At 42.3% G+C, this 27,759-nt stretch overlaps 1 protein-coding gene and 1 long non-coding RNA gene across 6 annotated transcripts in view; one reads left to right on the top strand and one right to left on the bottom strand.

Moving 5' to 3' along the window:
* The window catches only part of PDE7A (phosphodiesterase 7A), a 139,674-nt gene that overhangs the window by 69,212 nt on the left and 42,703 nt on the right, over positions 1–27,759 (top strand). For 3 of the 4 annotated variants that reach the window (XM_039524992.1, XM_039524991.1, XM_039524993.1), the window contains one exon: positions 18,740–18,823. The exons of the other annotated variant lie outside the window; for it this stretch is intronic. In XM_039524992.1, the coding sequence (XP_039380926.1) occupies positions 18,740–18,823 (84 nt within the window). The remainder of the gene's footprint in view (positions 1–18,739; positions 18,824–27,759) is intronic. 4 annotated transcript variants of the gene reach the window in all.
* LOC120398049 lies at positions 414–26,877 on the bottom strand. Of its 2 annotated transcripts, none has more exons than XR_005594159.1 (4): positions 26,775–26,877; positions 26,099–26,233; positions 8,918–9,000; positions 414–1,359 (listed from the first exon to the last, which is right to left on the bottom strand). It is a non-coding gene; the product is annotated as an uncharacterized LOC120398049 (long non-coding RNA). The 2 variants fall into 2 exon arrangements; XR_005594157.1 differs by lacking the exon at positions 414–1,359 and adding an exon at positions 8,514–8,615.

Below are 27,759 nucleotides of genomic sequence, written 5' to 3'. Positions count from 1 at the left end.
GTTAAATCTGTAGAAAAAATAGATTTAATGAGTGGCAATGACCTTTGTTTGTTCATTTTTAAACAATATTATGTAAAGTCTGTATTTGTATTGCAGTACTTTTTGTTGTCCCTCATTCAGTATGCATATAGCAGAACATTCTAGCACCTGTCATTTTTTGTTATACACCGCTACCTCGATATAACGCCACCCGATATAACACGAATTTGGGTATAATGTGGTAAAGCAGTGCTCCAGGGGGGCTGCGCACTCCGGTGGATCAAAGCAGGTTCAATATAACATGGTTTCACCTATAACGCAGTGAGATTTTTTGGCTCCCAAGGACAGCGTTCTATCGAGGTAGAGATGTAATTAAAATTGACTCGTTTATAACAGAGTAAATATTTGCATATAAGAATAGTTTTGTCTTACACTTCTAAAGTTCATTATAGGAACTGTCTTAAGTCTCAGTCTTGAAATAATTATGTGAATTAAAATGGAGTAACTGAAGCAGGACTTCTCTGCTTTCCTGCATGTGCTACCTGGGTTAGGATGGGAAGAGCAGCCCATGGAGCTGAGAAAGTGCTGAGGGTGCTAGCTTGGGGGGTAGCTCTTTCCCATCCTGTTCCTTTGTTCAGCCCTAAGGAGGTGAAGGGGTGGGGTTGTGAAAGTATCCCAGGAGTGTCTTCCTCTTCTTCAACCTTCTGGGAGTCAGCCCCAGCTTGACTTCACTCTCCTAGAACAGGGCAGCATCCAGGGAAATGGCAGGGCCATCAGCCAGTTACAGCGGCGGGAGACTGTGTCAATGGGTGGGAGCTAGATGGGGCAGTGCCTAGAGAAAGTACAGTAAGATTGGGGTTAGTGCCTATTAGAGAGGGCTGCAGGGTGTAAGGCACAGAAGAGAGAGCTGAGATCAGTGCCTAGGAAAAGGATGATATTGAAGTGTCCTGCCTATCAACCAGAAGTAAAAAGAAGAGGACGTCTCCCAGATTGTGCATTTCAGGATGACCTTTTTCTGAAATGCTCCTACACAAAGGGGAAATTCCCCCTAAAAAGTCAAAAGTCAGGTACCAGACTAAAAAAGTAATACAACTCGCTTAAAAATCGTGAGGATTTTCTTTTTTTGGTATCATGATTCTTCTTTGAGTGATGATCCCTATGTGTATCCATATGTGGGATATGCATGTGCATCATGCGCCTGTGTCCGGAATTTCTTGTAGGCATTGTCCATTGGCTTGCACACGTGCAGTAGCTCTCCTTATGCTCCCAACCAAGGTCATAAAGGGCGATGTGGGCCAAAGCCTTTCCAGTTCCTTCTTACCACCACATGGTTTGCATCAGAATTTTTGGTGTTCTCAGCTCCTTTTTATTGTGTCACTCCTATAAGAATCATATGTAGTTAGTTTTTTAGTTTTAATAGAATAGTGCAGCATAGCTAGATAGCATTCCTCCGCCGCTCCCACTCCCCCCCCCCCCCCCCGAGAAGTCTGGAATTTTGCCCAGGGTTCAAAAACTGTTTCCTTCTCTAGCTCCTTTTCTGTGAACAACAAATATCAACACTTCCTCTACTGCCTGGGTGAGGTTCACATTTCTGCCAAGTCCAGCATCTCACTCCTTTCCCCCCAGAACTCATGAGGGTTGAGACTCAGAAAACACCTCATGGAGAAGGCAATGAAGCCTCGGTCAGATTTGGGCTGGGGACCCACCCTGTACATCAGTCTCAACAAGCAAGTAGCACCTATCCGACCACAAGCTCGGGAACGGAGGCTAGGTCTTCACACTAGAGTAAGGGGCACTCTCTTAGATGGAAAGGCAAGTCATCTATGTCTAAAACTATCCTGAAAAGAAGGGATCGCTTCCTTACCCCTTCAAAGTTGGGAGAGCCAGCATGCATGGGCACTAAAGTCTTAGGCCTGACTAAATCTCAACAAGAGAAGGAGGCATGTGAGGTCATGGATCTGATGGTGGTGAAGATGCAGAATAGACAGTTCCTGGTGCCTCCATTCACTGCGGGAACCCAGGGAGTACCAATAGTGATACGGCCACAGAGTGAGCTGACAGCCACAGTAACCAGAGAGGCTCCAGCTCTGTCCATGGACTCTCTTCATTCTTCACGGTGGATGGAGAAATATGTCTCCCCAGAAGAGGGATGTTGTTACAACGGAGGAGGAGTCTGTCACAAGGAGATGGAGTTATTCTCCCATTCTCCCTGCTAGTCTTGAAGCACAACCATCATTACTGTCGGAGCCACTCGTGATCAGGGATCTGGCCTTCTTTTTCAATGAGTCGGATGCTCTATAGGAGACTCTGCTGCACTGAGGACAGGCGGCCCCAGACAGAACTCCTAGAATTTCAGGGTTCTGATCTTCCACAAGACCTGATTGGCCAAGGGACAGGTGGTACCCTCTTCCATGGGGTTCCCCTCCGCTGATGGATCAATCTATTGGAGATACTAGGACCGTAGGAGCCCTACCCCAGATACCTAGGATCTGTGCATAAGTCCTTCTTGCTATCACACAGCTATATGCAATCGGCCCTGTCAGAGTATTAGGAGGAGTAAGGTGAGCCAGATCTGATGGTTCCAAGAGCAATCTTGTCATTGTCATTGGGTGAGGTGGTCACTCCATCTTCTCCGTCTCCCCGGATGACTTTAAACAATACCAAGAGCTCATGCATAGGGTAGTGGCAGAGCTATAAATCCAGCTGGAGGAAATTCAGGAGCCTCAGCACAGCTTACTAGACATTCTGCAGCCCTCTGGTCCCAGCAGAGTGGCCCTCCCCATCAATGAGGTCATCATGGAACTAGCAAATATGGTTTGGCACCCCCTTACTACTTGTGCTCCCACCTCCGGGAAGGCTGAGAAGCACTACTTTGTCCCATCCAAGGGGCGAGAGTTCTTCTTCTCTCACTATCCACCAAACTCCCTGCAGGGGGTGGAGGGGGAAGTAGGCAGCCACAGAGTGGTCCAGGCATCAGCACCCAAAGGCTCCTTCCTCTGATAAGGGACATAAGAGACTCGACCTTTTCGGAAGAAAGGTATTCTGTTCCATCTCTCTCCAGTTCAGGATCTCTAATTATTAGGCCCCCTTGGCCGAACATGATTTTATCGATTATGCTAGATTTCTAGAGTTTAAGGACAAGCTCTCTGAGGAGAATAGAACCTGCTTTCAGGGCTTAGTGGATGAGAGCAAATTGGTGGCAAAAATTTCACTCTAAGCTGTGGTGGATGTGGCAGATACCACATCCAGGGGGATGGCTATGACCATTGTCATGAGGACAGATCCGTGGTTACCATCCATGAGGCTTGTGAGGAATCCATCAGCCTTTCTACCCACCACCATCAGGACTGGTTTGACAATGAGAATGTTTTGATCACAGCCCTTTTTAACCCAAAGAGAAAAGCTTTTTGTGACTGGCAGAACCATGCATCATCCTATCAGAAGCAGAACTCTTTCCATCAGCTCAAAGCTGAAGTTCAAAGGAGGATCCGAGAAATAAATTAAAAAAAATAAATGAAAAAAATAAAAATGGTGGGAGGACAAAGCTAAAGAAATCCAAGCATTCTCTGACAGACATATGTGGAGCTTCTTTTGTGAGACAAAGACCCTGTATGAACCAACCTCATGTGGCCTCACACTGTTGAGATCCGAAAATGTTAGTACTCTTCTTAAAGATAATGAATCCATTAAAGAGTGCTGGAAGGAACACTACCAAAAGCTTCTAAATCGAGAATTGACTGTGATTGATGACACCATTGACTCCATCCCTCAGCACCCAATCTGGAAACTCTTCCCAACCCACTCAACACCTGAGGAGGTCCTCAAAGCAATTAAGCAAATAAAGAACAATAAAGCACCAGGTCCTGATGGCATACCAGCTGAAGTATTGAAAGTGTGGGGTAAACACTGACTAACAAGCTTCATTTGCTGCTTGTAACAGTGTTGGGATTCACCACCACAGCGCCTCCCGCTGGTGACTCCAGGAATTAGCACAGTCCAGTGGAGCGCCCCTTCCTGGTGGTGTCCCGTCCATTGTCTCACCTTCGGTTGGCGTGTGGACCCGCGTTGCTCCCAACCTGCGGCGTCCTCTTCAAGCCACTGCGCTCTGGCAGTGCCTCTTTCCATCCTCACCCCCTTCTGGGGGGTGTGTGTCAATCAGCTGTCTCTCTGAGCCCCAGCCAATGTGGGCAACTGCATCCCCAAAGTCACACTCCTCTTGGTAGGGGATTGGTGCAGCCCTAGACGGCCACTACCATCAGCTGGGTGTAAAGCAAGGGAGAAGAGGGGGACCCAAACCCGCCCACTACTCTGCGTCCCAACCCAGGGACCCTCTAGTGGCAGCCGTCCTGCCCTCCTTCTCTCCCTCTGTCTGTCCACATCCCTGGGCCACCTCCCCTTCGGCCCCTCGCAACGGTTAGGCCCTTCCCCTCAGGGCCTGCAGCCTGGCAGACACCGGGCTGGAGTTCCCTTCTGCTCCCCCCCCCGTGCCTGCCCAGCACTTCGCTGTCCCAGGTGCTAGTCTCCCAGCTCTGGAGACAGACCTTCCCCTATCTAAGGCCTGGGACAGACCGCCTGCTCCCTCTCTGAGCAGCCTTTTTATAGGGCTGAGCCTGGTCCTGATCGGCTGCCTCCAATCTGGGCCCCGATTGGCTCTCAATAAGCCCTTCTCTTATTGGCTGCCCATTTGCGCAGGCGCACTGGCCTGCTGCAGCCCACACTCTCAGGGAGTGGGGCAGCTGCCCCACTACACTGCTCCTCAAAATCTGGCGCACTGAAGAAATCCCTGCTGATTTACATAGCGCTAACGTTACCATTTTCACAAAGGGAAATAGGGCTGACTGTGGCAACTATCGAGGCATTTCCCTTCTCTCCATCGCAGGGAAAATTCTTGCTAGAATTTTACTGAATCACCTGCTCCCTCTTGCAGAGGAAGTACTTCCAGAGTCGCAGTGTGGCTTCAGATCATCATGAGGCATCATCGACATGATTTTCTCAGCTAGGCAGATCCAGGAAAGATGTCAAGAACAACACCAGGAGCTAATTATGGCCTTTATTGATCTGACCAAGGCCGTTGACTCTGTCAACAGTGAGGCTGTGTGGAAAATCATGTCAAAGTTTCGCTGCCCTAGAAAATTTATCACCATTGTAAGACTCCTCCATGAACAGATGACTGTGTCCATCCTGTGCAGTGATTCTACCTGTGAGCCCTTTCTCATCTGAACTGGTGTAAAACAAGGTTTTGTACTGGCACCCACCCTTTTCTCCATTTTCTTAGCAGCTATGAAAACGTTAACCAAGACCGTTTACACATGGTATTGGCGTCCAATATCAGACTGACGGCAACCTCTTCAACCTTTATCGTCTCCATGCCAGAACTAAAGTAATATCAACAGTTACCAAACTCCACTATGAAGATGATTGTGCTGTACTTGCACACTCAAAGGAGGAGCTACAAACAGTCCTTAATTGCTTCTCTGAAGCTTACAAAAGCCTACGGCTAACTCTGAACATCGGCAAAACAAAATTTCTCCACCAGCCAGCTCCCGGTCAATTATCAGATGCAGCAAGGAAGATCTACATTGACAGAGAAGAAGTGGAAAATGTAGAATACTTTGCCTATCTTGGCAGCTATCTCTCACAGAGGGCAGACATAGACCTTGAGATTCAGCACAGAATCCGCTGTGCTAGCCTTGCCTTTGCAGACTGTCTCGCCAGGTGTTCAACAATCACGACATCAGAACACACATTAGACTTTTAGTTTATAAAGCAATGGTAATCTCAACTCTCCTCTACGGCTGTGAGACTTGGATGACCTATAGAAAACACTTGAAAAACCTGGAACACCAGCACCAGCACTTTATTAGGAAGATCCTCAACATAAAGTGGGAGGATCAGCTCAATAATGTCAGTGTCCTCAGAGAGGTCAACATCCTTTGTGTTGAGCCCCTGATTATCGGGCACCAGCTGAGGTGGAGCAGGCACTGTGTGTGCATGCCTGATGTACACTAAGCAAAACAATTGCTGTATGCCCAACTCACCAAAGGAGAAAGGAAAGGGAGAAGCCAAAAGAAACACTTTAAAGACATCCTCAAGATAAACATCAACAGATGTCTCCCAGTGTGTGGTATTGATGCCACATTAACCCAGGATAGGGATAACTGTCGAAGACTTGTCAGAGAAGGAAGGTCCACATTTGAGGAAAATCGTCTTGCCCTGGTAGCAGAAAAATGCATAAAATAAAGGACAGACAACTGTCACCCAGCAATCATAGCCCAACCCTGACTTCCAACACCACCTGCAACATCTACCAATGGGTCTGTGTCCCATAAAAAATAAAACCTGTGAAAGAGATCATCCTCGACCTCAAGGGATCAACAACGACAACAATCCTCAGGATTCCCTAGAGAGAGGCAGAGTTCCATCAAAGATCTGCCCTTTGACAGTGTTAACCTGTTCCATGAGAAAAGACTCAAGAACAGTTCTTCACCAGCTGGGTGTTTATACCCCTGTCCCCAAGAGGAAGCATCAGAAATAGGGATATAGGGCAAGACCCACCTCTTTAGCCCTTTTATCATCAATGTTCTCAGGAGCCACATTGCAAGAGATTGAGGGTATATAGACGCAGGAACCCACTGTCTGCAACATCCACCAACATCCCCTATTCATATGTTTGAAGGCTGCTTTACCCAATTTGTCAAAAGCTGGAGGGCCCTAGCTACAGACATGGGTATTAGAGAGTACCCATGGGGGCTGTCTAAACAAGTTTCTGACTATTCCTTCTCCAAACCCCTTTCCCGATGGCTCTTCAGAGACCACTCTTATGAGGAGATTTTATGACAGGAGGTGTGAACTCCCTGCTCCTCAGGGGAGCCATAGAAAAGGTTCCGCCTCAACACCCTGGAAAGGGAGTCTATGCTCCTTACTTCTTGATCTATGTCAGTTAAGCCAGCTTATAAAAAAAAATAAAATTCAACATGATACCCTTGGCATCAGTAATTCTCTTGTTAGAGAATGGCACATGCTTCGTGGCTTTCAACATGAAAGATGCATCTTTTCATATAGATATCCATTCAGCCCACAGGCGGTTCCACAGGTTCCTCTTAGAGCAAAACTATTACCAATTCAGAGTCCTCCCCTTTGGTCTGTTCACAGCACCCAGGGTTTTTTCAGTGGTGGCTGCTGGGACAAGAAGAGGATTTACAGTTTTCCCATATCTCAGTGACTGGCTTCTCACAGGAAACTCCTATAAGGAGGTCCACATCGTGACCCATATTCTGCTCAACCTTTTACTTTTCCAAGGTATCTATGTCAATCATGAAAAATCCACATTTTGACTACTTCTGGGGGAATTCTGCGTATGCGCAGAATTTGTCCCCACAGATTTCTTTGCTTTCCTGCAGAAAAATGACTTTCTGCGTAAATCACTGTGGGGAGAAGGTGGGACTGGAGAAGACCTGGCTGGTGGCTCCTTCCATGCGCCATGCTCAGCTGCTAGTCCCGGCAGGGCTGGGGAGGACGCGATTTCCTCTTCCCTTGCTCAGCATCTAGGGCTGGGTCAGACCTACCCCCAGATATCTCCCCCGGCTGCAGGACGTTCTGAAAACTGCCCCTCTCCACCCTCTTCCTGCACCCATCACTCCTGAGCTGTACAGGGAGGGATCCATTTACAGGGAGCTGCACCCCCATCTGCCCAACCCCTGTGCATCCAGACCCCCTCAAACCCAGACTCTCCTGCTGAGACTCGCCCCCCCCCCGCACTCAGAACTCCTCCCTGATGAGCCCCACTCACAGGTGAGCAGGAAGCTTCCCTGGTACTTCTTTAGAGCAGGGGTTCTCAAACTTCATTGCAACGCCACCCCCTTCTGACAACAAAAATTACTTCACGACCTCAGGAGGGGGGACCAAAGCCTGAGCCCGCCCAAGCCCCACTTCCCCGGGTGGGTGGGGGACCAAAGCCCAAGCCCCGCTGCTCCAGGCAGGGGGGCCAGTGCTGAAGCTCAAGGGCTTCAGCCCCAGTCAGGGTGCCTGCAACTTGACCCCTTCAGCCCTGGGTAGTGGCGCTTGGGCTTCAGCAAGTCTAAGCCAGCCCTGATAACCCCATTCAAAGAGGGTTGGAACCCATTTTGGGGTCCCGACCCACAGTTTGAGAACTGCTGCTCTAGAGCAACCCTCAGCAAAGACTTGTTGAGAGAAAAATCCATATCCCTGAACAAGTAGTTATACTAACTTAACTCCCTAGCTGAGCTTCTCCTGTTGACATAGCTACTGCTTCTTGGGGAGGTGGATTAATTACTCTGACAGGAGAAGGTCTCCCGGGCCATCCAGGGCCACTGCAACTCAGAGCCTGGTATTTGGATGGCGTAAAGGACAGAAAGCTCATATTCCAAGAGGGTTGCAATTCATCCTTGACCGAAGTAGAAAAGACTCTAAAAGAATCTGTTACTCAGCTAAATGGAATTGGGCTCCACTTGGGCTCATCAACGCAGTTTGTCTCCAGGCTCCACTGGAATCCTGATATCTTAGAGTATCTTACTTGCCTTTAGGTCTTCGGGTCTTGCGTTCAGTTCCCTGCAGGGGCATCTAGCAGCCGTTCGTGCTTTCCATCCTCCAGTGGATAACCGTATCTCTCTCAAACCCTGTCACAGTTAGATTTTTGAAGGGGATTCTCAGATCCTTTCCACCAGTGATGAAGTCCACACCTCAGTGTGACCTCAATTTTGTTCTTTAGTCTCTCACTAAGTCTCCCTTTGAGCAGCTGGCCATATGCTCAATGTCCATGAAGGTAGCTGTAATGCCGGCCAGAAGAGCCAGAGAGCTGGGAGAATATGGTCCCACCATATTCTACCTTCTATAAAGAAAAGCTCTTGCTATGCTCCTACTCCAGATTCATACCCAGAGTAGTTTCCAAGTTTTGTACAAAATCAGGTCATCCCCTTACCTGTATCTTTTCCTAAACCACATGCCTCAGAAGAGGAGAGAAGACCACATTCTCTGAATGTCTGGAGGGCTTTGGTCTTTTATCTGTAAAGAACAAAGGATGGTAGAAAGACACCTAAATTATTTGTTTCCATAACAGAGCAATCGAGGTACCTATATCGGCACATTCCTCTCTCCCTGCTCCTAGAAGGGGTAAAGGCTCATTTTTCCCAAGGGGCAAGCTACTTTAGCTGCATCTCTGAGAGACATACCCATACTAGAGATATGTAGGGCAGCTACTTGGAGCTCTTTGCATACCTTCACAAGACATTACACCTTGGTACAGTCATCAGCTGCAATTATGATTATGGGGACAGCAGTACTACAGCCAATTACTTCTGCGTCCTCGCACCCACCACTTATCTGTTAATTTCCCACATGTAGTATTCACATAGAGACCATCACTTGAAGAAGAAATGGAAGTTACTTACCTGTAACTGGAGGTTCTTCGAGATGTGTGGTCCCTATCTGTATTCCACTACCCCCCCCCCCCCCCGCCGCCCCATTCACTCTGCTGTGGATTGATTACACTGTGGTAAGAATAGGAATCTGGAGAGGCATTGGCTTGCACCATTCTTTATGCATTTGGTTGGCAGCTTGAGAAGATCTATGGTGCATGTGTGAGCCAATGGACACTGCTTACAACTAATTCCAGACTCAGGTGCATGGTGAGCGTTCATATCCCACTTTTGGAATACAGATAGGGATCCCGCATCTTGAAGATCCTCCAGTTATAGGTAAGTAACCTCTATCTTTTGGAATTATGAATTTGTAATATACTGTGATACTGGTGTCTGCTTCCAAAGACTCAGGTTTCTAAGACTGAGAAAGCACAGAGCAAATACTTCAGAGAGCTCTCGAGTGGAAAAAAGATGCTTATTTTTAAAAGCTTGTTGAAAATGACTGATTTGTTTTCCAATTCTGTTACTCATATATTGGAATGTTTTTCCTTATTTTATTTTTAGGACTGAAATTCTATACTCATATACTTCTTTGCAGCATGCATTACAGGGTTCTCCAAAGTGCCGGTTATCTTATTGTATATAGTTTGTGTTCCTCTACTTAGGTACAAGAAAGTAAATTCAGGTCTGAGTTTTTGTAATTTGAATTTTCTCATTTTGGGGATTTTTGTCCCTTAGCATTAGTGAATTTTACTTTATTTTTGTGATTTAATTGTAATGTGACACTTAGTGCCTCTTCTTTTCAATTAGCAAAGTGAAGTTTACTGTTTCAAAAGCATAAAAATGAATAGCTTATTCCCTAAAATGGGAATGATAATATGTATCCAGCTTTTTAAAGTGCTCTGAGATGCTTGGATGAAAGGGACTAGAAATGTAAATTAACATTAAATTTATGATAAAATATAGTCCTAATGATAATAGCTAAGTCTGCAAGAAGATTGAGGTACCATAGATTCTATTCTAATGGGGATAAGGATTTGGTTTCTGGTTTTCTTACTGGTTTCTGGAATTTTATGGAAAAATATGGAATTGTAGTAGCAGATTATCAAACCCATAATTTCTCAAGAGGATAGAAGTGGTGTGGTGATGCACCAAAATGCAGGTTTGGAACACAAAACGTGACTCATCACTGCCATTTGAATACTGTACAATGAACTTGAAGGCAATATCTAACTTCCTATGATATATTTATTATTTTTCTTTTGAAAGGCCAGAAATGGAATAAAATTAGATCTATAAAAACATTCAATATTGTATTCTTAATTTTAATTTTGTACATATTTAGAATTCATTTGCATGTTGTAGAGCACCTGAAACAGACTTACTATGATGAGCATAACTCCCTTGCCTGTATTTTATTGTATTTAACTGCTAACTTGTCAAATGAACTAAGTCCTTAAAAGAGGAGTTGCCCTGTTTTACTTTTAGTGTACTCTGAATCTTACTGTCTGGATACTTGTATCCCTATTATAATACACACTGCTACTTTCTCATTACTTGGTGGTCATTCTGTATTCCCAAACTTTAAGCTCACTGTATTTGTACAAATTAGTAACTACTTTTTTCATCATCAACTTTTTTCATGTTGTAGCCGGTGTTGCAAAATATTTACATGCCAGATGTGCTAAAGATTCATAGGTCCCTTCATGCTTCAGCCACCATTCCAGAGGACATGCGTCCATGCTGATGATGGGTTCTGCTTGATAACAATCCAAAGCAGTGCAGACCAACACATGTTCATTTTCATTATCTGAGTCAGATGCCACCAGCAGAAGGCTGATTTTCGTTTTTGGTTGGTTCAGGTACTGTAGTTTCTGCATGGGAGTGTTGCTCTTTTAAGACTTCTAAAAGCATGCTTGACACCTTGTCCCTCTCAGTTTGGAAGGCACTTAAGAATTTTAAACCTTGGGTTGAGTGCTGTAGCTCTCTTTAGAAATCTCACATTGGTACCTTCTTTACCTAATCTGCAGGGAAAGTGTTCTTAAAATGAACGACGTGTGCTGGATCATCATCCCAGACTGCTATAACATGAAATATATGGCAGAATGTGGGTAAAACAGAGCAGGGGACATACAATTCTCCCCCACGGTGTTCACTCACAAATTTAATTAACGCATTATATTTGTAATGAGCCTCATCAGCATGGAAGCATGTCCTCTGGAATGGTGGCCAAAGCATGAAGGGGCATACGAATGTTTAGTGTATCTGGCAAATAAATACCTTGCAATACCGGCTTCAAAAGTGCCCTGCAAATGCCTGTTCTCACTTTCTGGTGACATTGTAAATAAGAAGCGGGCAGCATTATCTCCTGTAAATGTAAACAAACTTGTTTGTCTTAACGATTGGCTGAACAAGAAGTACGACTGAGTGAACTTGTACGCTCTGAAGTTTTTACTTTTGTTTTTGTTTTTGAGTGCAGTTATGTAGCAAAAAAAATCTACATTTGTAAGTTGCACTTTCATGACAGAGATTGCACTATAGTACTTGTAGGAAGTGAATTGAAAAATACAATTTCTTTTGTTTATCATTTTTACAGTGCAGATATTTGTAATAAAAAATAATATACACATTGATTTCAATAACAACACAGAATACAATATATATGAAAATGTAGAAAAACATCCAAAATATTTAATAAATTTCAATTGGTATGCTATTGGTTTAACAGTGCAATTAAAACTGCGATTAATCACGATTAATTTTTTGGAGTTAATCACGTGAGATAACTGTGATTAATTGACAGCCCTATAAAATTGTTATATAATTAACTGAAAGACTACTTAGAACTTATCCTACTGGCTTTGTTTGGCTGTGATGATTGTGAAATTGCTTTCCCTAAAATGTGCAGGCTGTTGGAATCCAGGGCTTGAATAGAGGTTCAGGTGACCCCAATTGGAGTGATGTTACTGTGGTGCAGCAGTATTTCCAAATCCTACCTAAAACATAACCTTATGGATACCTAAATCAGCAATTCTCAAACAGGGGTCTGGGGTCCCCGGGGGGAGGAGGAGGCACAAGTAGGTTTCAGAGAGTCTGCCAAAATAAACCAGACAGCAGGGCCAGCATTAGACTCACTCTCACTAGGGTCCAGGGCAGAAAACCGAAGCCAGAGCCCTGCCGCCCAAGGCTCAAAGCAAAGCCCAAGCAACTTAGCTTTGTTGGGCCCTGGGCAATTGTCCTGCTTGTTACCCTCAAACATCAACCCTGTCTTTTAATCTACTGGCTATGCAGAAAAACAGTTGTTGTGGCACAGGTGGGCTCTGGAATTTTTATTGTCTGTTGGGTGGGAAAGATTGAAAATCCCTGAAAATAATGGAAAAACCTTAACTGACTCAATCAGTGGCAGTATAACTGAACATTGTCAGCTTGAGATGGATACTCTCTCCTTTTGCACTCCAAAAAATTTATTCAACCACTCTGTCATTCTCCAAAAGCATTTTGCAGTCCAGATTCAGACCCTGGAGAATGGCTCATCTTCCAAAAATAGAAATACAGCCCTGTAGAACTCTTCTGCTGTGTGCGCTGAAATCTTGTAAGCATGATGCAGCTATATTGGTCCCAGTCAGCTGTTTCTGTCTATAGCTACAGGGTAGCTTTCCTCAATGTTCCTCCTTTCTCTCCTGTAAATGTTCTTGATTTCCTTCTGTTCTTATCGTGTTTTGGCTTTTCTGCTCTTCTCTGCTGCCTCCAAGATCCATTTTGGGGAGACTTGGCCAATATAGGGCATGGAAGTTATGGGGCATTGAGTGGCCTACTCTAAACTGTCTGCTTTGGTGATAATGCACCTCTCAGCTAGATCTGAACTACTTGCCCTATACAATCCCCACTTCCATAGTGTAACCCACACACCTCCTGGGTGTGGTGCTCTGTCCCCTCTAGTGGCACCGAGATGACTTAGATATTGATGAGTCTGGTATAACCTTAGCTAAGGGCCATGTGGCTTTTGACTCATGCAGTAGAGGCTCATGCATTTAGCTCAGAGGTGGGCAAACTTTTTGGCCCGAGGGACACATCTGGGTATGGAAATTGTATGGTGGGTCATGAATACTCATGAATTTGGGGGTTGGGGTGTGGGAGGAGCTGAGGGCTCTGGCTGGGGGTGCGGGCTCTGGGGTGGGGCCAGAAATGAGGAGTTCAGGGTGAGGGAGGGGGCTCTGGGATGGGGCAGGGGCTTGGAATGCGGAGGGGGGTGAGGGCTCCGGCTGGGGGTACAGGCTCTGCGGTGGGACTGGGGATGAGGGGTTGGGAGTGCAAGTGGGTGCTCCGGGCTGGGACAAAGTGGTTTGGAGGGCGGGAGGGGGATCAGGGCAGGGGGTTGGGGTGTGGGAGGGGGTCAGGGGTGCAGGTTCCAGGCGGCGCTTACCTCAAGCAACTTTTGGAAGCAGCGGCATGTCCCCCCTCCGGCTCCTATGCAGAGGCGCAGCCAGGCAGGTCGGCACGCTTCCCCGTCCACAGGCGCCAACCCTGCAGCTCCCATTGGCCATGGTTCCTGACCAATGGGAGCTGTGGAGCCCCTTGGCTGACCCTATGCATAGGAGCTGGAGGGGGGACATGCTGCTGCTTTCGGGAGCCGTGCGGAGCCACAGCACATGTGGAGCAGGGCAAGCCCCCGGCTGGAGTGGGGCAAGCCCCGGACCCCACTCCCAGGCAGGAGCTCGAGGGCCAGATTAAAACGTCTGAAGGGCCGGATGTGGCCCCCAGGCCATAGTTTGCCCACCCCTGATTTAGCTCGAGGTCCCAGGTTCGATCCTGTCAACCTGGGTCTGTCGGTGTTACAATAGCTCATCATCACTATGGAGGAAGAAAAAGCAAAAAAGCCAACAAAGTTAGAAAATTAGCAACCTCCCCTCAGCAACAGTTACCCCCTGATTCCTTTTGTCTTACTTTTAATATATGCAGGCTATTCTCCCTTTTCCATTTAAATTCTGAGTCTGATTCTCTTCCCCTAAACTGGGGCATTCCATCTGCAATTTCAACTAGTTAGCCAAGGGAGCACTCCCTTCCTTCCTGTTCTTTCACCATCATCTTTTTCAAGCTAGTTTCTCCCTTTGCTGGTATCTTGATGTCTTTTGTCACAGACTGCAAATCGTCCAAGCTCTCCAACTATTCTAGGAGAAAACCAGAGTTTAGCACACTGAGCCAACAAAAATAGCTAAGAATGTGCATGTCATACATGCACACTAAATTGGAGACTTCAACAAAGAAGATTTTTCCTTCTTTCTCCTTTGAAGAGGCTGAAGTTTTTTCTTTATCTTTTTGGTCCTCTTTGAATTGGTGGATTTTTAAAAAATCACTTTAAAATGAGTGCAGTGGTGATTTGGGAATACCATTCAGCAGTCATTAGAGATGTGTGTTGACTTATCCTGAAAAGAGTTGTTTCAGCAGGGTTGGTCACGAATTTCAGAAAAAAGCATGGGAAGACAGAGAAGATATTTAAGCTAATCCCCCTGAAGAGGATGATTGCATTTCTCAGTTAATAAAGACTCTTGTTCTTGTAGTCTGGGCAGCTGCTTCCAAAAATCTAGCCAATAAGCAAATAGAACATTACTGGAAAAAAGATTATGAAGCTTTTGTAACAGACTTAAAGGATTCTGTAGTGATTGTTACCATAGTTCAGATATCCCCTTGATGAAACTTTTTAAAAGGCTAAAGCCAGTCTTGAACTGAACAAAATAAAGGGATGAAAGGAACAGTACTTTTGCAGTACTCTTTGTAATATCATTTGTTTCTCTTATTGGAGGTGTAACTTTGTTTTAATTCCCAGAAGAATTATTTGGCTTTGACACTGGACATTTGGTTCACTTTGTTCTGAATAAAGCTGCTCTGAAAAAAATCAATGAAGATGCTTCAGATTTAAAGAAAGTGTGAATTGCACAAGATGCTAAACACATTCCATTTGTAAATACCTGGGTGGCTCCCAGTGGTAATGGAGACAGCTCATTTGTCCCTCCAGGGCCAACAGGTATTTGTCATTTCTGGTTTTCTGTGTATTGGGAGCAGTCTTCCCCTAAAATGAGGTCCAAGAAGTGACAATGAAGGCTTGTCATCCCAAGAGGACTGCCTGTAAAAGACAAGCATTGCTGTTTCTTCTAAGAATGGGACCGAACTATTACAGGCAGATGGTGTCTATAGATTATACAGTCTACTGGTTTCCAGGGTTCCTCTATAATCCCCTCCATTCTTAATAAAGTCCTCCCTTCCTTCCAGTTAAGCCAGGAGATGGTCTTTTTATTTTGAGCTACAGTTCAGAACCTTTAGGCACCTTGCAGCACTCTACTTTTTCCAATATTTCTGGGGCAAATGCTTTAGGTATTTTAATGTATAAAAAAAAACAGGAGGTTTTTGATGGGTACTAGATCTTTACCTTCTCAGCTGCTCAGTGAAAATCTCTCTTTTCCACAGATTCTTTTCTGCTCATTTGGGAAATTTCTACTCTGTACTGTAGATATAAAAGCATGCCTTCCTACCCCTGTACTATCCATATGCATCCACCAGTATGTTGCTCTTTCTTTTCCGCTACCCACCCCAATTATGTGTGTTTCATTCTTTCAGTCAGAAACAAGTGCCCTTCTTTTTTGTAAACCTATTGCTATGTTTCACTTGGTGAACTTGCAAAACAAAATTGCTCTCAAACAAATAACTTGAAGAGCCCTTTGCCGTCAACATCTTTGCCACTGTGGGCTTTTGTGGCTGGTGAAATATGTTGCATAGATTCAGTGAAGGAAAATGGTCATCAGGCAAGTCTTCTTTGCTATAATCCTTTAACCTTGATGATCAGTTTAATAGTTAAACTATTCCTTCCTCTATATCTAGCCCATTTTGGTAGAATACAACAATGGAACCTATAGGATACTGAAATCTTCAAAGGAAAATTAAAAGTGACCTCCTCAGGTCTGAAGTCTTCAAAATTTTCTACCATTCAAAGGCCATGGCTTCATAACATTTGGGAGAAATATGGGCAATTGAATAGACTGGCTCAGCTGTCAAACTCCAGACCCAGGCAAGTGGGAACTCAAAACACAGTAGAAAATATTTTTTTTAGATAGGTTTTGCTGAGGCGTGATACCCATTAGTTTCAGTTATTGACAGGAAACTCCCAAGGAAGTCTTCAGGTGGTGGTTCTCTCCGAGCTCCACCTCCTATTTTCCTTTTTATTCTTGACCTGTTTTTTGTTACATGATGATGTGACTCAAGTTTGGCAGCTGCATTCTGCCTGAGAATGGGGGACAGCACTGTCCAATTTGCCAGTTTCATATGAAAATATCAACGTAGAAGCCGAATTCCCTCCCTCTTCTCCATTTTTTGACTTTTTCTCTCTAAAGTTTTTCTTTTACTAAACTTTTTTTTAGAAGTATTTCCTATCGTCACATTACTTATCCAACGAATCACCAGTTCTAGTGTCTAGCAGAAGAGTTCTGCAGTGTTGCCTCTGCATCTTCTAGAGCAGGGGTCGGCAACCTTTCAGAAGTGGTGTGCTGAGTCTTCGTTTATTCACTCTAATTTAAGGTTTTGCGTGCCAGGAATACATTTTAACGTTTTTAGAAGGTCTCTTTCTGTAAGTCTATAATATATAACTAAACTATTGTTGTATGTAAAGTAAATAATGTTTTTAAAATGTTTAAAAAGCTTCATTTAAAATTAAATTAAAATACAGAGCCCCCTGGACCGGTGGCCAGGACCTGGGCTCTGTGAGTGCCACTGGAAATCAGCCTGCATGCCGCCTTTGGCACGCGTGCCATAGGTTGCCTACCCCTGTTCTAGAGAGTGGAATGAACCACTCTGTTAGCTGAACATCTTGGAGAGTCTTATAATTTGACATTGTCTTTGTTAGCCTGAGAGGTGAGGATTACTGCATGGGTGGTGGTGAAGTTAGCTTTCCTTTTGCTGAAACCTTCTACTAGCAGTTTCACAAAGGATTTTCAGATCTTTAAAAACATATATAAGGAAAGAATAACTGAAAACATTTCATACCCCTCATGACTGTGTGAATATATAAATACTTCATTATAATATACAGTGAGTGCTTGGATCTCCTCATCTTTGTGGTATTAACACATTGTACCTCTCAAGATACTATTTATATAATATTGTATGTATTGCCAAACAATAGTGTTTAAATGTATAAAATTTCTGCAAAACTATCCATCATACATACTGTTGTAGGATGGATACTTTTAAATGTATTACTATTCACAACATTTTTGTATCTTCAGCTACATTGCTAATCTTAGTAAAGTGATTTGCTACTCGGTTTAATAATGTGTTTAATTTAGTACTATGAATAAATTAGTTGGAGAAGCAGACAGGGAGAGATGAAACAATTTCAACACAGTGGAATGGTGGCAGTTACTGGAATTTAAATAGCTACAGATTTTTCTTTAGTGCTCACAATTTTTTTAAATATAGTCTTTGTCTTCTCCATTAAATCGCTAATTATGACTTACATGAAAACCACTTTCTTTGGAGAGAGGACTGTAATATACATTCAGGATTGCATTAATGGAAATATAGCAATTCTGAGAATGTTCTAATGTTTTAACATTGAGTTAGACTTGAGACAAACAGTATTAAATTGATCTCCTATTTGTAAGAGCTAAAGGGATTTTTTTAATTCAGGTGAATTCTCTTGTCGCAGTGAATGAATTAATTACTTATAGTGATCAGCTTTCAACTGGTAAAACACAAATGCAGAAATCAATCAATATGTTAAGAAATACAGTATAGTGTTAATTGTTTAAGTTGCAGTAGCAAATACCTAGAAACATACTGATGCTTTAACATTTTAATACTGAGTTTTGGTATTTTAATAGGCTCTTGTGTAATGTTCAAACAGCTGAGCACAAGTAAGTAAATGCTAGTGGGAAATGTTCTGTTATTTAATATGAGAACAGATGGTAACTAGTTTATTTGCTAAAAGCTATAATTTCTCAAAAGTTGAATCTTTTGAACTATACAACTATCCCTGCTTCATGTGTTAATTGAGGGACAATGAACTTTTAATATTCTTGTTTCCTATCACATTAAGGTGCATTTTTTTTATCATAATGGAGTAGCCAAATGCTTTTAATTTCATCTGAATGCTTTTGGTCACATATGTTTAGGCAGGAAAGAAGTTGACAAAAAGCATGCAGTTGCATGTTTAACAAATCTTCAAACTTTGTTTTGAAACATCACCTCTAAAACAAAAAAGCATTGAGTAGGTTTATTGTATGAATAACCCTACTCCATTAAGTACATGACTTTTTATCCCTTGCAGCTATGTTCAATTGCATTTTATCTCTGCTCCTCTTCCACTCTTATTTCACTCTTGACCCTATTTCTAGGAGATGTGCGAGTAAGAAGTCGGGCAGGATTTGAAACAGAAAGAAGAGGTTCTCATCCATACATTGATTTCCGTATTTTTCACTGTAAGTATTTGAAAGCAGATAAATGACAAATACATGAAGGCTTCCATTAATTCTAACTTCTGGGCCTCTAAAAATTAATGCTATTAGCTGCTTACGTAACAAGAAACTATCCTTGAACTTTTCAGAAAAATTTTTCCACCACTTCATCCTTGTTATCCCAAAAATACTACAGAAGAATCCCAATGCTCAATATTACTTTATATTCTGAAAAGTATAGTTTAAACTTATGAATACATCAGGATCAGACACAGGTTTTTGAATGAAGTGAGGTATCATCTTGTGTCCAGCAATGGATGCACTTATTATTTGCTTGGAAGAGACAAGAAGAGTACTTTTCCAGCTTTTACAAAGAGTTAGATGGTTCTGGAAGTGGAGACCTTTACACATAGGATGAAAGTTGAAAAGATCTGCAGTAGGTTTCAGTGTCCCTGAAGAGATCTTAATCTTTTGAAAGGCTCCATTAATTTATCACATGCGGATAATGCTGAAAAATGTGGGTGGGAGGGAATCAAACCTAAAATGAAACTTAAAGCAGTATAAGATACTAATGAGTTTAAACAATTTGTTTAATTGGAAATGTGTTAGGAAACATAATTAGTCTTTAAAAAAAAAAGTACTGTAAACTTCAGTCAGAATTTGACTTTTTTTTCCCTTCATTTTTCTTATGATTAAACACCCCAGCACTATGGTACAAAAGCTGCAGTATCCACAGGATAGTGCAATGGTTAGCACAGTGACATAGGACGTGGAAGACCTAGGTTCAGTTTTCTTCTCTGCCATGGACTTCCTGTGTGACCTTGGGCAAGCCATTTAGCCTCTCTACGCCTCTGTTCTCCATGTGTAAAATGGGGATGATAATGATTCTCTAGCTCATAGGGGTATTGTGAGGATAATACGTTGAAAGATTATGAAGCATTTTGAGATCTACTGATGAAAACAGCTATATAAGAAATAATCATGATTTATTTTTATACACTATAACATGAACATTCAGTAAATATGCAGGCAATTTAAATTTTAACTCTTTAAAAATCACTAATAAATTCAATGTACAAATATGAAAGGTATTTTAAATGTCTTGTTACAAAGTATCCATGTACATTAGTGTCACAGATATCAGTACAGTTCTGTGAATATGTTTAAGTGCAATGGGAGAAGGTGGAAAAAAAATCTTCTGTTGGCTCTAATTAAAATGTGGCTGTTATAATGACTTAAATGATAGTGGCAGAAAAAAACAAACCCCAGACCTGTTCCAGTTATTCCCTCCATTGCACTAACTTATTTTTAAAGTGGGTCTAATTGGTGGTCTAAAACCCTTAAAACTAGTTATTAAAGTTACACAAAACAAGTGAGAAAACAAAGTTTGAAGAGTATGAGGTACTAAATTCTCCAGTGAAGGGGAATTTAGATTTTGTCACAAAAGCATTTTTTTTTTTAAATTGGTAATCCTACCAATATTCAGCAAAATAAGACACTGCAGAAATAATATGCAATTTATTAATGTTAAATTTTAAAATACATTTTATGAATGCAAGTAATTGACATTCTTCACGTTCTTATAGACAAATTGATACAAAGAGGGTATAGTTTAAAAAAAACCCACCTCTGTCTGGTATTGCTATCTAGATTTCTGTACTGTGCTCATCACTGTGTGTCATCAGTCTAATATTTGTCCATCAGAGCTTCTGCTTACTCAGGCCAAGAACCAACTTTTAGTAGCATTAAACTTGGTACAAAGAAATGTCTTGGCTACAACTTTTTCTTGAGCCAACTGTTGTGAGCTTTGTGTGCGCACAATTCCCCAGCTCTTCCCAGGAATGCAGGTGTGAGGCCAAAATGGGAAGCTGTACCTTGTTTCAGGCCCCTACCCCATGGAACAGTTTTTTTCCCTATAATTCCCCTGCAAATGGGTGGATTCCAGCCCAGTTTTTCTTCACTTGTAATCCTTCCATGTATCAATTGAAAGTAAATCCTTCTTTCTTTCCTCTCTGCAGTCCTGTTCAGGGTCCGTCCCCCCCCGCCCCGCCCAGCCTCTTCAAGCAAAGATGTACTGTATCTTACTACCAATTCAGTCTCTGGGGGAGACTAGCTTTGACCTCTTCTTCTCAGCCCCCTCATTTTCTTTCTCTGGTGATTCCAGGAGGATTTTGTATGAAAAATATATGTATTTAGCGTCACATATGACAAAAACCCTGAAAAATTTCCCCAATTGAATATAAACTACCATTCAAGAGGAGAAGGCAAGTGTGCCATCTTTTTGCCTTGGGCAGATTTGAAGAGATTCCAGTCCATTCTTCTATAATAAAGATGTTTGAAAACAGGCTGTATTTTCTCTCCATCTGTTGCCACTGGCTGCCTTTGTCACCCTCCCAAGAAGTTCCTTCCCTCCCCCCCAAATCTGAATGTTTGATTTGACCTTTCATGGCTGAAGGTGGACTTGGGGTCACATCCTGCTCAAAAACAGCCTTCATTAGCCTCTCTGATGTTCCTCATCTTCTCTTGCATTAACTAACCTACATTTTGTCATCTGCAAATTTTGCCATTATCATTACCTACTAATTTTTCCATATCATATTAAATAATTACACTGGTTCTAGTTCAGAACTTTGGATCGTCCCACTGTTAATCTTTTGCCATGATGACCTTTTATTACTGCTTTGTTTTTTCTCGTAACCAGTTTGTTCTGTGCCAGTACTTCCTGTGATAACTTATGTTTCTTTGATAGTCTTTTCTGAAGAATTTTATTAGGACTTCAAAACAAACCTTTTAACAAATTGTCAACTTGTTCTTTTACCTGTTCTTTTCTTGACAGATTCAAAGAATTCAGACAGTTTTAGAGGCACAATTTTCCTGTAGGGAAGCTGCTGTGGTTTATCCCTATCAGAACATAATCATGTTTTTATAATTCAACAATTATTAATTTGTATGACATGTTCCAGGATTTTATTCTCCTTGAGGCCAGTTTATTAAGATCCTGCATTCTGACACACACTACCTTATGGATTTTTTTGCTGGTGAAGGCAGAGGGCGGGAGCAGCACATGGCAGTGGGGGGAGGGACAGGTGACCTGCCCTGCGATGGATAGCCTGCTGGGCGGCTGCAGCACAGGGAACTTAGGGGAGCGGGGAGCTGATAGGGAGAGCTGATAGGGGGGCTACTGGTTACAAGCTCCCACCAGCTACTGCAACGGGCCTCTCTTCCTGCAAGCAGTGGACAAAGCAGGCGGCTGCCAAACAACGTTAGAAGGGAGCATTGCACAACTTTAAACTAGCATGTTCCCTAATTGATCAGCAACGTAACAGTGAAACAACTTTAAGTGAGGAGTTACTGTACAAGGTTCACATCTTTGGTATTTGATGAGGATTTAGCCAAACCTGATGGAGGTGATGGTGTAATCTGGCTCCTTCTTTTTGCCCTGGTCTGATGAAGGCATCTTTCAGGATCAGGATGATGAAGGCCCAATGGTTTGATGGCAGATTCTGAAGATGCAGCAGATATAGGGTGTGTCTCCAGCCATGATGGTGAAGCTGAACTCCTTTCGGTCCACCTGCTGAGCTGTACCCCCAGATAAGCAATGTCCAGAAAGGGGTGGCAACGTCATTCTCTTAAAAATTAAGCAATCTAACCCATCTTTGGTGCTTTCAGTTATAAGTTTGTCAACCTGTGGTGTTACTAGGAGCCTTGACGACTTTTTAAACTTTATAAAAGTAAGCAAATGGGAAGAAAAACTGGTACAAACAGATAGGCCTTTGCACAACATGCCCCAATTAATCTCTCCTATCCTCAAAGATAAGATAAGGTGCATCAAACACAGATAAGAGAGCCTCGGAACCCCTCTTCATTGGAGAAAATGGAAGAGTGAATGAGCCAAACCTTTTAGGAATAAGTAAACTTGCATGTATGTGCCCTATTAAGAAGTTAGGGTAAAGTTCACAATAAGTGGGGTCACACAGGAAGATTTCTGAGGGATCAAAAGTTATGCTAATGTTTTATTTTCCCAATAAAAGTACTGAAAGGGTGCAGAAGAGTAGAAGTCTTGCATTCAAGAGACTTTTTAAGTAACTGTCTTTCATTGAAAGAACCAGTCGGAAGTTGTATCCAGAATTGGATTATGAAGATTTGAAATAAATAAGGTAAAGTTCACTTTCCCTCTTTTAAGGGAAGATTTCTTAACTCTTGCTCCATGGAGCTTGAGGATGGAGTCATACATGTCACAAAACCTAATTAATCTTCTAAGTTTTGAACACCTTCTCTGCACAGTCCTAGTCTAAAGAAGCCAGCAAAAATAGTTAGAATTAATATAATATCCCTGACATAGGTGGTTGCAGTTTCTACCCTGAGGGGGCAAGGGATAGCTCAGTGGTTGGAGCATTGTCCTGCTAAACCCAGGCTTGTGAGTTCAATCCTTGTAGGGGCCACTTAGGAATCTGGGGTAAAATCAGTACTTGGTCCTGCTAGTGAAGGCAGGGGGCTGGACTTGATGATCTTTCAAGGTCCCTTCCAGTTCTAGGAGAGGGGTATATCTCCAGTTATTATTATCTTTTTTAGAACATGGAACTTTTTTGAGAGTCTTCTAATGTCAGATTTTCTGCTCCTTTTGCTGGGTATCTTCCTAGGAACCTGTTTCGGAATGGGTCTCCTTCTTTACACACACACCAAAAAAAGTGTACATATACGTTCTTCAGCAGAGTCTATACTTTCTTAGACTTTTTAGTATAAGATATAGAGTTAGTTCTGTGGGCCTATCACTGACATTAATTAAATTGGCTCTTCTGATAGGGGGTATGCCCACAATCTAGCTTCATTTCATTGCCTTTGAACCCTTGAGATCTCTTCCCCCTTGCTGATTTTACTCTGAAAGCCATTTTCCTGATGGCCTTCACTTTAGTTGTAAGCATGGTTTTTCTCACCCCCTACTCCTTAGTTGGTGTTCCATAATGAGAAGTTTATGCAGTTATTAAGACCATGTCCTCCTTCCCTGTCAACCAAGATGTGGACCTTAGTCCTGTTGCCATTTGCAAAAAACAATAACAAAAAGGCAAAAGAAAGGACTTTGTTATCTTCAGGGCTCTATAGTTCTACTTTTATAGGACTAAAAAGTTCCAGGACACTCAAGAACTTTTCTCTGAACTTTTGCCAAGAAAAAGCCTTCCAGACCATTGTCCAGTGCATCGAAAAAGTATTGAAGAAGCTTGCCTGGCCAGAGGGCTTGCCTAACCTGTGTGTTTGTCTTTTGTTTGACTAAAGCAGCTGTATGCTGGTCTTTCTTATGCTTTCTTATTATGATATTAATTCAAAATTACCATTTCAGTTGCAGTTGCTTCCAGGTATCTAGTTCTCAGAATGCTATATTGGTCTAGACTTTTGCCTTGTTCAGTGTATGGAGGTATGTCTGGGAAGATACACAGTTACAGGATTGCTAGTTAGATTTTATGTTGTGAATTGTTGCACTGAAGGTTGATTCTAAGTTTAATTTCTTCAGTTTTATATGTGTCTTTGTCTCTTTAGCATAACTGAATGAGTGGAGGAGCCAGAATTTAGAGGATATCCCTATTGTAAGGATAGAGTCATCTAGAGAACTTTTTATTCAGTTACTATTTTAACCAACTTTGTTACTGTATTAAGTGTCTAGCACATTTTGGGTTGGTATACAATCAATTCCCATTGGAGAGTTGGCATTTAATTTACAATGAAGAGGTACAATCCCTATGTTGTGAATCTGTTACCTTGTGCAACCCTTACTTGTTTTATCCTCCTGTTACCTCTTACCCTATACTTAGCTTGTATGCTTTTTGAGGTAGAGGGCCATCCTTTTATGTTGATTGTATCTAACAGTGATCCTTGAATTGGGACCTCTCAGCACTACCTCTGTATAAACAGTTATACTGAGATGTAGGAAATCAACGCTGGTAAATATTTATTTTTTCTTTCTGGTTTAGGTCAAGCTGCACAAAGCCATGTTAGTCATATTAGTACTTCATCTGTGACTGAACAATTTTCAGCATTGTTCACTTTAAAAAAAAACACATTTCTATCCTTTCAGTTTCTGTGCTGTAAACAAAAGTGAACGTCAAAAGTGGGATGACAGGTGAAGGTCTTTTTATAGTCGCATCAGTACAGCTAAAAATATTGAAGATATTGATAATGCTTTATCTCTTAATCTTTTAGCTTTAATGTTAAAAATGTAATAATTTGGAATTTTTTCACGTTACTTAAAGAACAATGTGACATTTACGTATTGAACATATATAAAAATATACACCTCTACCTTGATATAATGCTGTCCTCGGGAGCCAAAGAATCTTACCGCGTTATAGGTGAAACTGTGTTATATTGAACTTGCTTTGATCCACTGGAGTGCACAGACCCGCCCCCCAGAGCACTGCTTTACCGCGTTATATCCAAATTCGTGTTATATCGGGTTGCGTTATATCGAGGTAGAGGTGTATTTAAAAGTGCTTTGTGTGTCAGTATAAACAAAAAGGCCATTTTGGGTTTCCAGGAATTGTTAAATAACAAAGCATATTTTAATCTTTTACTATGTTTGGTTTAGAGATGGTAATGATGAATTTCCTAATGTCTTTGATCAGACTGGATTGGTGATTGGGATATGTTGATAACAGAACTCTGTCTAGTCGACTGTAGTAAAATGGTAAACTCTTATATTTAAATTCTGGTACTAGAACTGAAAAATACCTTTATTCCAAAACACTTTCTAAACAAGACTGAAATTCTCCTATGAAACAGTGTGCTCTTTTCAAATATGATGTTTGTGTATTAATCAGAAAGTTTGTGGTATTCTCCTGAGTTTTATAATAGGGGTGGAGGGTAGTATGTGTGTATGAGAGAAAATTCATTCTTTCAAAAAATGAGTGGGGAGAGTACAATGTAGTTAAGGGCAGTGTTTGCTATTCACTATAAACCCTACATTTAAGAGATTAATACTTCTACCAAAAAAAATCTTTCCCCAGTCTCCTTGATAGGATTTCCTTTGAAGATCCCCACTGTAGAAACTGCAGGGTATTCTTTATAGGTCTTGGAATAACTTAAAGATAACTCCTGAGGGCCACATACTCTGATCCACAGATATGAACATTCCAACTGTTCCTCTTTCTGTTGGTGACAACAGTCTCTGTAAGATTCCAAGTTAAGCATTTAATTTTAGGATTTTATTTTATAGTCTGGGAGCAACATGTACAAGCTAGTGATAGAAAGGTAAGGGAGGTGTCATTTGATTTGTAAAAATCTACAGAATCATAATTTAAATGGTGTTACCCTCTGTGGCATGACAGCAAGGACTCACTTCCCCCTTGCTGCCTCCAGCTCCAGGTCCTCTGATTGGTGGATATCTTGATAGTACAGTTTCACCGGAAATCGGTTGAGTTTGGTATCAGTTGAAAGCTCTTTCTCCTGTGAACACAATGGTATCAAACATGACAAAGCTAGAATAATTATGTAGATACATACATATTCAAGAAAATGTTTAAAAATCAATGGTTTTTTAATTCTGCTTTAACACAGGGATGCATTGCTTACATAAAAGTCATCAATCTTTGGTAATCCTAAGGAAGTGAGCCTTGACATGTGGAACTGAAAACATTTATTAATCAACATCATCATCAGTATCATCTCCATCTAGGGCACCACTACTAAGACACATTGTCACACTGATCCTCATCCACACTGTACTCTCATGTCTCCATACAAGGCAGGCTGCTGTTCAAATGTTTGCAGGGTGGTGAGCATCTGGTCTTTGCACATGAGCATTTAATTAGCTGAAGGATTGATTCGAGAGCACGTGGCATTTCACACATAACTGGTGTGATCAGTCCATCCTCCAAGATCTGTTCATATCTGATAGGGGAGGGTAGTTTTGGATTTGCTAAATTATCCGGAGCCAATCCATTGCTTGATAATTTGCCCTCTTGATAGCAGGTGTATATATACACACCTTGTTAGTGGCAATTTTTCTCTATTTATCTGCTTCTTGGAAAGCCTCTTCCAATGTAACTCTGCAAGTGTCATAATGTTGGTTTTCAAATGGTAAACTCGGCATGTGAATGCCTGCAGGGCATTTATGACCTCATCAGTGACGGCATCAGATGTTCTGAGCACCTTCAGAGTGAGAGAGCCTTTGGAACTGAATCAAATACCTTCCAGTAAGATAATTTGGTCTTTCCAGCCAACCTTCCAGTAGGGTCACACCCTGACAGAGCGTGGAAACCTGGCAGTGTAGTGTCTATGGTCCCAGTGACAGGAACACATCCCAGAGCAGCAAACACAAAACCAGAATTTTGCAGATGTCTTTGGTAGTGTCTCACAGAGGACATTAGAACATCTGTGTCTTGTTCAAAAATCTGGAGTTTATTAGCATCTCTGTGCCATTGACAGCTTGCAAGATAATTTTAGGGCTTGTCTATACTTACAGCTAAATCGGCTCTGCTGCGATCGGTTTAGTGATGTAGATTTAGCGGGTCTGGTGAAGACCTGCTAAGTCGATGGGAGAGCACTCTCTCTTCAACATCTTTACTCCGCCTCCCCGAGAGGCGGAAGGTAAATCGGCGGGAGATCATCTCCTGCCGACACGGTGTGGTGTTGACACTGCTGTAAGTCGACCTAAGTTATGTTGACTTCAGTTACGTAACTTAGTGTAACAGTTAGTGTAGCTGAGGTTGACATACAGCTTTAGTGTAGACCAGACCTTAGTGTCAGCCTTATCTTGGGAATTGCAAAGAAACTCTGCCGAACAGTGTGAAGCAGCAACTTCATTGTGCCACGTCATGATGAAATTCTTGAAGCAATTCTCCACGTACTGGAGCATTTTTTCTGCAAGGTATGTGATTAACTTGTTCTTTGTGCGAGTATGAGACAGTAGCTTCTTCACTGGGACATCAGCGCCTTCTTCCACTCTTTATAATACCTTGTCTTTTCCAGCT

The sequence above is a fragment of the Mauremys reevesii genome, linkage group 2, assembly GCF_016161935.1.
Source record: "Mauremys reevesii isolate NIE-2019 linkage group 2, ASM1616193v1, whole genome shotgun sequence".
Taxonomy (NCBI): Eukaryota; Metazoa; Chordata; order Testudines; family Geoemydidae; genus Mauremys; species Mauremys reevesii.
The sequence above is the reverse complement of the archived record's forward strand: the minus strand, read 5'-3'. Positions and strand labels throughout refer to the sequence as shown.